The 9,928-nt window shown below is 43.3% G+C and overlaps 1 protein-coding gene across 1 annotated transcript in view; it reads left to right on the top strand.

The window, feature by feature from the left end:
* Window positions 1–3,260: 3,260 nt before the first annotated feature.
* Window positions 3,261–9,928, top strand: part of DLD (dihydrolipoamide dehydrogenase) — a 29,980-nt gene continuing 23,312 nt past the window's right edge. The window contains exons 1-2 of the mRNA XM_004739521.3: window positions 3,261–3,410; window positions 5,286–5,364. Of these exons, the coding sequence (XP_004739578.1) occupies window positions 3,372–3,410; window positions 5,286–5,364 (118 nt within the window). The 5' untranslated portion in view covers window positions 3,261–3,371. The remainder of the gene's footprint in view (window positions 3,411–5,285; window positions 5,365–9,928) is intronic.

The following is a 9,928-nucleotide window of genomic DNA, read 5'->3' as shown; positions in this document are numbered from 1 at the left end:
GCTACTGTGACTGTTAAACATGGTTCTCTACAAGCCAACTCTTAGCAGCTCAGTGGAACATCTTTACAGCTAGAAAGATCTTGTAGCCCCCATTTTAAAGTTTGGGAAACAAAGGTCCCAAGAGATGACTTACACTGAATTGCACAGAAAGTGAAGAGCAATTACATCTAGAACTTGGGTTCCCTAATTGTCAGTCCAGTTCCCCTCACAACATTCTTTCCCATCTGTCAAATGAGCATGATGGTAAGGCTTACTGCCAGAAAACACTTCTCACTGTTCTCATTTCAAGCATCAGTCACTTTATTAGGGGTGACTTCTGTGTCCAAGTCCAACTAGCTCAACTCCCCTCTTAGATCACCGTAGCACTTCTCACAAATAGACATCTCTGTTTTATATGCTATATCCGCATTAGAATGTAAACTACAAGAGGGCAAGGACTGGGTCTGGTTTTTTTTTTTTTTTAAAGATTTTTATCTATTTGCCAGAGACAGAGGGAGAGAGAGCGAGCGAGCACAGGCAGACAAAGAGGCAGGCAGAGGCAGAGGGAGAAGCAGGCTCCCTGCCGAGCAAGGAGCCCGATGTGGGACTCGATCCCAGGACGCTGGGATCATGACCTGAGCCGAAGGCAGCTGCTTAACCAACTGAGCCACCCAGGCGTCCCTGGGTCTGGTTTTTGTTCTGGGCTGCTTCCCCAGGTTTTAATACAGCACTCAGCCCACAGGGGACCCTCAGTGATTATTGGGTCAGTGAAGAAGTGATTGGATAAAGAAAGCCTGTGGACAATTCAGATGGTTATTAGAGTGCTTCTTATTGCGGTGGTTACGACTCACACTATGAATGTCAGGTGGAAGTCTTTGACTTCTCACCGATTTGGGCTCCCCTTTTCTTTCTGTCTGTGCCCTTCACCTGATGATCACTTGTCACTGACTGCGCTATCCCTCCCTGCCCCCATCCCAGGACTGGCCAGCAGGGAAGGGTTCCAGAATAATCCCTCCACTCACTTGAGAATCTGATTTCTTTTGCAACCGTTCAGAAGATCCACTGATAAACCAGTTCACAGGGCTGGGGTGAGAATTAAGTGGAGAAATGATGGAAAGCCTCTAGCGCAGGGTTTTAGAACATCTGCTCAACAGATGTTGATTCCCTTACTCTCTTTTCCCTAAGGGGAGAATTGTAGCCAGCAACTGATTGCTTATTTTAATAGAGAACGTTTGGAATAGGAACAATAGGAATGCATCTCTTAATGGGAAGCCTTCAGGCCAGGAATTAGGATAGTGGTTGGGTGGTGTAGAAATATTTTAAGGGAAGAGCCAGAAAAGGATCCCTTAAATCCCACTGCGTAGTCATCACCAGTTCTGCTTTTGCCTGAGGCAGTTTGGAGGAGAGTGGCAGTATATAAGGCAAATAAAAGTATGATAACAAATAGTACGTGGGACTTGCTTCATGCCAAGCACTGTATTCAGTGTACAATCTCTATGACAGCTCTTTCTCACTCTCCTTAGAAGATCTGTTTAAAGTGTTATCCTTTGAGAATGCATCTATCCCTAAAAGTGTCAATCACTGTCCACACGCCAGGAAACTTTCAAATCTATGCCCAAAGTTTCTCAGTCTTAAGACTTGTGTTTCCAGTAACTATTGAAAACCTCAAAAGGATTGTTCTGGCATCTCTGGCATTTCAGTGTCCTGCACAAAATTCTTTACCGTGTGACATGCGCAATAAACGCTTGGCCTTCTTATTGCGAGTGCCAGAGACTCTGCCTGAGAGACTTCTCTGGCTGCTGGTGCTCACTTAGCCCCTATCTCGGACAAGCCAGAAGTGCCAGGGAATTGAAATCCCTGGGAGAAGTCCTCAGCTAATGACTGATAGAAGTTGATGGATGTATTTTGAGTAGGACAACTCTGAAGTATGTACTATGCTATCCCCCAGAGGTCTCTGGTGAGTCTGAGCACAATTGTTCACAGTGGTGATCTACTCATTAACATATCTAAATGTTACCGTCCCTTTTTCATCTCCTATGGATGCTTGCTTGGATCATCTCTCAAACTCGCTGCACTCAAATGCTTATCTCTGGGCCTCCCTCTAGGGGTAGTCAACTAAAACAGTGACCCATTAGATAATGGACTAAAGGCAGGAGTTGAGAATGGCTGCACACTTTTTACTATAGATCATTGGCTCTTTGGAGGTATCATTAATCATAAATATAAGTGGGAAAACAAGCATTTTTAAATAAGATATTGGATAATTGAAACTGAGGTGCTGGCAGGATCACCCAGTTGGACGTGTTCAGCAGACAATAGAAAATAGGGAATTAGAGATTTAGAGAAAAGTACAGACTGGAGATAAGGATCTAGGAGTTATCCGTGTATGTAGGCAGGTGCTAAAGCCATGAAAATGGTTAAAATGGCTAAAAAGCTACGTTCAAAAGGAAGGACAGGGAGAATGGAATTTGGGTGACTATTAGCAGCGTCTATAACAAAAACTAAATAATCACCATTCCTACCTTCTCCCCTAGGACTGAGCATAGCTAGGTAATGTGTCATTTCTAACTAGTGTCTAAATCCACAGAGCCCAGCACAGTGCCTGGGCAATAAACGTCAAGAAATGCACAATTAGGTTTTATTCTATATAGCTATCACAAAACAAGAATCAGACCTTACACCTCAATACTCAGTCTTGACAATGTTTTCTTGGTTCCTCACGGAAACCTAAAATCTCATCCACGACCCCACCGAATTTTAATTTGCTCGAACAGAGAAAAAAGAGAGTGTTTTCTGTTTTGCCAGTTAGTTTAGAGTAGGATGTTGGTGATGCAACAACTGATGCTGCAGCCCCATCCCTTCCACAGCGTTTCCTTTGGGGGGAGAGGTTGCTTATAAAGCAGTCATCTTTCCTCTGCGCGACCTCGGCGGTAGGAACCTCTCAGGGCCTCATCCAATTAACTGTAATGCTCCTTCATGTGGTTGCTGCGGAGGCGATGCCTGGAAAATGCTGAAATTCCTGAGTTTAGCAAAACCTAGAACCTCTCAATCCTCTCTGCGGCGCGCATGAAGCAAACGACAGTCTTGTTGATTCATCTCGTCCTCCAAGTATAAGATCGCATTTCAACTCCCCACATTTCCCTACCACCGGCAAAATGGTACCGCAATGCCGCGCTGCCAGAAAGCAGTACGCTTCTTACGACAGCGCACGACTCCGCGCCGGACAGGAACGCCTAGTCCCGTGGGCCCCAAGGGCGCGGACCAATCGCGCTGCTCCCGACCCATGACGTAAGCTGCGCCTGTGCATGCGCAGGGCGGGGAGACCTTGGCGAGGCGGCCGAGGAGCTTAGCGGACGGGGAAGCACTGGCGGAAAGGAAAGTTGAGAGGCAAGATGCAGAGCTGGAGTCGTGTGTACTGCTCCTTGGCCAAGGTGAGGGCCGAGCGAGTGGGGTTGCGCCAAGCCAGAGGCGCAGAAGGGGTCCGGGAGGCGGCCTAATTGGTGGGGTCGAGAGAGGCGGGCGGAGTGGCCGGGACCACCCGGGCCCCGCCCCTGAGCAGGCTCTGGCCCGGCGGCGGTCAGAGCGGGGACCGGTGCGGTGAAGCCGCCCTGCCCGCTGTGTGACGGCCAGCAGTCCGCCCGCAAGCCTCGCGTCCGGGCCATGCGGGTCATGCACAGGCCGCTTTACCTTGGCAGAGGAAGTAGAAATCGCGCTTGACGCGTCTGCTCTCTTCATACTCGCTACCTTTGACTAATCCTAATCCGAGCCCCTGCGTGGCATTGGGCAGGTAACCTTGGGGCCACTCCTTGAAACACCCAGAGGCAAGTCAGCCCTGACAGGTGGCCCTGGGAATTCCTCAAAGGCCTCCTCCTTGTTTGCAGCTTCCAGCTAGTGTTCAGTGCCTTCTCTCCTAGAGGCTTGCATTTTTAGTCGCGGCTGCTTACCGTTAGGACAGCTTTCCCTCTTCGTCCACGTACCGAATACAGCCTGATTGTGTACATGTGAGATCGTGGCTGGGTACTGCATTGGTGGACACCTTAACGGTAGCATAGCAGTCGGTCTCTTTGGTTCCCAGCATGAGTAATCTGGGCTCCTGAGAGTTAGTGTAATCCAACTTCTGGGCAGCAGCAGAACTGGGACTAGAAGTTAGGACTGACGTTGCTCCTTTTTGGTTTGCTGTTCTGATCTCAGGTGCTTCGCGTTGCCTGGGAGGAGAGAACACTGCTACATGAGTGAGGGTTTCATCACTGCCTCCCATAAGAGCTATTGGCATTGTTTCTTTGTGTTTCACTGTTCATAGAAAAGAGTGGACATTCATAGAGATTGTTGTGGAGATTATGATACACTTTGTGGAATTGTAGTAGCTCTTGAATGTCAGTAATAGTGCATTTTTCCAAGTGATCTTGTCTAATTTTCTATTTCCAATTAACTGTTCAGGAGCATTTTTATAGATGGGGTCAGGTAGTTGGAGTTAGGAAACAATTACAAGTAGAGGATTATAATGTAAAGATTATTGAGTATTAAATTAGAACTTTAAGAGCCCTTTTAAAAAAAAGATATTTATTTGAAAGAGAGAGAGAGAGTGAGCGAGTGCATACAAGCCGGGGGTGGGGGAAGAGGCAGAGGGAGAAGTAGGCTCCCGGGTGAGCAGGGAGCCCCGTATGGGGCTCTGTCCCAGGACCCTGAGCCGAAGGCAGACACTTAACCACCACCCAGGTGCCCCTAGAACTTTTAAGAGTCTTAATTGTGACATTAAAATCCCTGGCACCAAAAATTAGCCAGGCTTTCTGAAAATTTAATAACACTAATACTACTGAATTACACCCTTTTGATGGGCTTTAGCCTGTATTGCTCTGAGATGGTTTATTGAATATTCATAATGAAAAGATAGTATGGGGAACTGGGGTTCTAAAGTTCAAGTAATTGTTGTGATGAAAGAGGAGAAATTGGGACGCCTGGGTGGCTCATTTGGTTAAGCGGCTGCCTTCCACTCAGGTCATGATACCTGGGTCCTGGGCTTGAGTTCCCCATTGGGCTCCTTGCTTGGCGGGGAGCCTGCTTTTCCCTCTGCCTGCTGCTCTCCCTGTTTGTGCTCCCTTTCTCTCTCTCTCTGACAAAGAAATAAGTAAAATCTTAAAAAAAGAGAGAAATTGATACGTAACCTCTGTGTAGCAATGGAAGATACATAAATAATAAGTGCTTGACATATTTGCTCCCAAGTCCTTACATTTTCATTGACCTTCAGGAGTTCTGTTTTGAATTCATATTCTACATAATACAGCTTTTTTTTTTTTCTTTTTTTCCAGAGAGGCCATTTTAGTCGGATATCTCATGGCTTACAGGGAGTTTCTGTAGTGCCTCTGAGAACTTATGCAGATCAACCAAGTAAGTATTTAGTAAAACGGTTTTTCCTCAGATTAATTCATAGTTCCATTGTGTTTAAATGTAAAAGTAAGTGAATGTTAGAACAACTAATAAGTAATCTGTCATAGAATTCATTTGTTCATGTGTTTATTCACTTAAATGTTTATTGAGCACCTAGTGTGTCTAGGTAGGGAACTAGGCAAAGCCCTGCTTTTTTGGAAAAAACAAACAATACTCAGGTAACAGGTAAATATTTTGGTTAGAGATTGAAAATAAAAGCAGGTAACTGGGAGTAAAAATGACTGTTTTAGATAGGATGTCAGGGCTTTTCTAAGGAGATGACATCTGAGTGAAGAGAGGGAGTGAGGTTATTTTAGGAGAGGGAAACAGCAGTGAGAAGAATCTGAGGTGAGAATTAGATTGTGAGGTTTAAGTCATTGCAGGAAGGCTGGTGTGGCTGGAGCGGAGACCCATAGGATGTGACAGCAGAGAGGTAAGCAGGGTGAAGGAGTTTGGATTTTACTCCCAGTGTAAAGGAAAAAAACCACTGAAGGATTTTGAGCAGGGGAGTTATTTCTAATGTTTACATTTAAAAAAAAGTTGAAATTCTGACAACTGTGTAAGAGTAAGTGTGTCGGTGGTTTGACACTGTTAGAATGGTGAGATGACTTTTTGACATCCCAATTGAAAATTCTGATGGGCTTTGTCAAAAACGTTATTTTAAAGACTGGAAGGATACACCCTGAAAGGAAACTATGGGATATGGGGAATATGGGTATTTTCTTCTTCTTTTCTTCTTTCTTTCTTTTTTTTTAGTATTTTTGAAGTTTCTATAAAGGACATATATTTTGTTTTTTAAAACAGAAAGTTAATGGGCTTGTAGTAAGGCATTTTGGCCTCCCAGTACCACTGCATATTAGTTATTTGAAGTTATCTGTTTTGACATTTACCTGAATCACCCATATAAATAAAGTTGCATTAAAACTTTTTTGTAGAACCCATTAGTTGGGGGGAAGTATAACCATTAGTGTCCCTGCATTCTTGGAAATAATTTTATCCTGTACCTTAACTGCTGCCAGACTAGCATGATCTGAGATATTTTATTTCTGGAAAAAAGAGTAGTGGGAGGATTCCTGTCACCAGTGATCAACAGTGAATGATTTACCTAGCTTTAGAAAGGGCAAGAAATCCTTTAAAAAGTACTAATTTGTTGGTGGGGGAAACGGTTGGACCCATTATACCTTTTTTTAAAAATGGTGTTTTTTAAAAATATTTTTAAAAAATAATTTAAAGTAAAAAATAATTTTTAAACAATATCCTATTTGTTTACAAAGGAATTTTTAAAAAATATTTTATTTATTTATTTGAGAGTGAGTGATCGAGTGGGAGGAAGGGGGAGTGAGAATCTGAAGCAGACTCTGCACTGAGTGTAGAGCCCAACATGGGGTGGATCCCATGACTGTGAGATCGTGACCTGAGTTGAAACCAAGAGTCTCCAGGCCTAAGTGACAGAGCCATCCAGCCTCCCCACCGTTATTCTGTTTGTTCCTTTTTTTTCCTTACAGTTTTATTGGGGTATACTTGGCATATATCAGTTGTCTTTGTTAAATGGGAATAGTACTTTTTCTTAACTCAAGCAACAGGAGAAATGTTAGATTTTTGTTTCCAGAGCAGGTAATTAAAGACATTGTGGCTAATTCTTCACTTTTGGAGTTAATCAACAGCGATTTATTCAGTGCCTTCTATTTGGTAGTCTTTGAGCAGGATCTTAGATTTTCATGGAATGAGGGTAACCGAGTACTTGTGAATCAAAATTGTGTAGTGATTCCTTGACATTGAATAAATTTTAAATCCCTTAGTACTCACGTTAATACAGTGTGAAGTCTTTGGTTGTGTGAAGTAACACGCATTGTGTGTTCATGTTTGTATTTATCTGAGGCATTTATTTATTATTTTAAAGATTTTATTTATTTTGGAGAATCGAGAGCGAGCGAGCCAGCACGCAAGCACATGTGTGCAAGCAGGGGGCAGGAGAAGGACAAGCAGACTGAGCTCCGGTGTGGAGCCGAATTCAGGGCTTGAGCTCATGACCCTGAGATAATGACCTGAGCCGAAACCAAGAGTCAGACACTTAACTGAAACCAAGAGTCAAAACTGGCGTTTATTTAACAGCTGTCTTTCCCCCAAGGATTTACACTTTGTTAGGGCAGGGACTGTGATTGTTTAGCACCTGGAGTGGTACAGTAGGTACTCAGTACATATTTATTGAATAAATATGAGAAATGGAACCATGTCTGGTTTAGTTGTTGCTTTATCAGAATCACCCATTGTGGCGTCTGGTATGAAGTAAATCCCCAGCAACAGCTACACTAATAGTAACTGATTCCCTGAGCACTTACTCTGCCTCAGGCAGTCTTTAATCCTTGTTGCCATCTGACAAGATAATGTGCTGCTATTTTCCCCATTTTATATGTGGAGGTGCTGAGTCAAGAGAGGTCCCAGCTAGGAAGTGACATAACTGGGAAGATTCCTCGACTCTAGAACCTCCATCTTAATCTCTGTTCTGTTTGGTCCGCTTCCAGGGAGTACTGGTTGATCAGACCAGCTTGAGAAGTTCCAAGTTTATTATATATAATACAGTCCTGTTAAAACTTCTGGAAGGGGGCACCTGAGTGGCTTAGTTGGTTAAGCATCTGCCTTCGTCTGATGTCATGATCCCAGGGTCCAGGATTGAGTCCAGAACCAGGCTTCTTGCTCAGCGGGGAGCCTGCTTCCCCTGCACCCCGCACACACTGTGTTCTTTCTTGTGCACTCTTGCTCATGCTCTCTCTCTCGAATAAATAAATATAGTCTTAAAAAAAATCTGGAAGATGTTTGAATATCTGTATGAATGAAGTTCCTCAAAATTTGAAGAGTAATGTGTATTATTGATAGGACCTTCCATTTCATGACCGGAATGAACTCCTAGTCCTTAAGACACTCACATTTGCTACATTCATTCATTCATTAGTTCAACAAATAGAGAATATGTAATATGCACTATGTGCTAGTTATTGGGCTGGTTGCTGGCATATAGCAGTGAATGAGTCAGACAGGATGCAGCTTTTATAGAGTTTATAGTCCATTTGGGGAAGACAAACATCCAGTAAGCAATTGTGATAATGACTCCACAGGCTAAGCATAGGGAGCTATGAAATCTGTATGTGGATTGTGAATGGTCACGGAGTTCTCTCCTAAGGAAATGATGTTGATATCTGAAACAGGTTGATGTGGGAGTGGGTCTGGGAAGAGGTGTTCAGGTAGAAGGAACAGCATGTGGGAGTATTTCAATGTGAGAAGGAGCTTAGTGTCTTTGAGGAGCTTGGAAAGGGCCAGTGTGCCTAATGTTTGTTGAAGATGGGTTGATGATCTCTGCAGATAATGAAAGACCCTAACTCTCTTTTAAGGGCAGTTGGAAGCCATTGGAATGGTTTAAGTAGAGGCATGATAGTGGTTTGTTTTTAAAGTCATTCTGGTTGCTGATTAGCGTTTTTATTGTAATGGTTTTTCTTCCTCTCTCATTAGACTATAAGAATCAGGGCTGTGTTTTTTATAGATATCCCTGGACCTTAGAGTAGTGTCTAATGTGAAATGCATGCTGTCAGCATTTATTTCTAGGTAGATGGAACAGAATGTACATAGGTAGACCAGTGTAATTCTGTAGGTGTAAGCTAACAGTAATTCATTGTTGCTGAAGCTTAAACTGAGTAGTATTGGTGTATGAGCAGAGTGTGGTGGGCGATGAGGCTAAGGAAGAGGTTTGGATGCTGCATTTAGGAGCTTGGATTTTATCCAAGAGAGGGGGAAACCTTCCTTAGCACCTGGCACAGTTGCTAGTGTTCAATAAATGTTTGTTGACTGAGAAAGAAAGGGAAACCAATGAAGGAGGTAGTAGTATACTCAGTAGTATCTGAGTCAGATTTTAGTGAAAGATAACAATGGGGTAGCAGTGTATAGGGTGAGAGTGAGATTGGAGGCTGTGAGATTGGGAGGTGGATCTGGGAAGGGAAGAAACATGTATTGAGTGTCTTCATGTGCACCTGCCCTCCTCCCAGGGTCTTGACAGACATTATGTCTGACCTCACAATGGTGGGATGTAGGTATTACTGTCACTTATTCCTATGTTACATCAAAGTCAGAGAGATTAAATTATTTCCCAAGGATTTAGGAAGAGGTAGAAGCCCATATTTGAACTCCAGTTTTTCTTTTTTTTTAAAAAAAACTTTATATCCTTTTTGTCTTTAAGTATATTTCTCCTTCTTAATGTGTTAGGGGAGGTTGTAGAGTTATCATCAGAAAGCAGAGTATTAGAATTCAGAATTTTAGAAGCTGAGTGGTTTTGGGTGATGACATTACTAGTTGGGCAGCCTAATGCGGGTTATTTAGTTACTCTTAGCCTTATTTTCTCCCTGTGAAATAGAGGTATAATAATTGTGTCATGGAGACATAAGGAGGCTTAAATAAGACAACAGGAAACATTTAGCTCACTGCCTGGTACAGGGTATTATCCATATGGTAGTTACTGTCTCAGAATGACTTGTCAGTA

The sequence above is a fragment of the Mustela putorius genome, unplaced genomic scaffold, assembly GCF_011764305.1.
Source record: "Mustela putorius furo isolate JIRA1106 unplaced genomic scaffold, ASM1176430v1.1 tig00003845_pilon_pilon_pilon, whole genome shotgun sequence".
NCBI lineage: Eukaryota > Metazoa > Chordata > Mammalia > Carnivora > Mustelidae > Mustela > Mustela putorius.
Note: the sequence above shows the minus strand (reverse complement) of the source record. Positions and strands in the feature narration are given on the sequence as shown.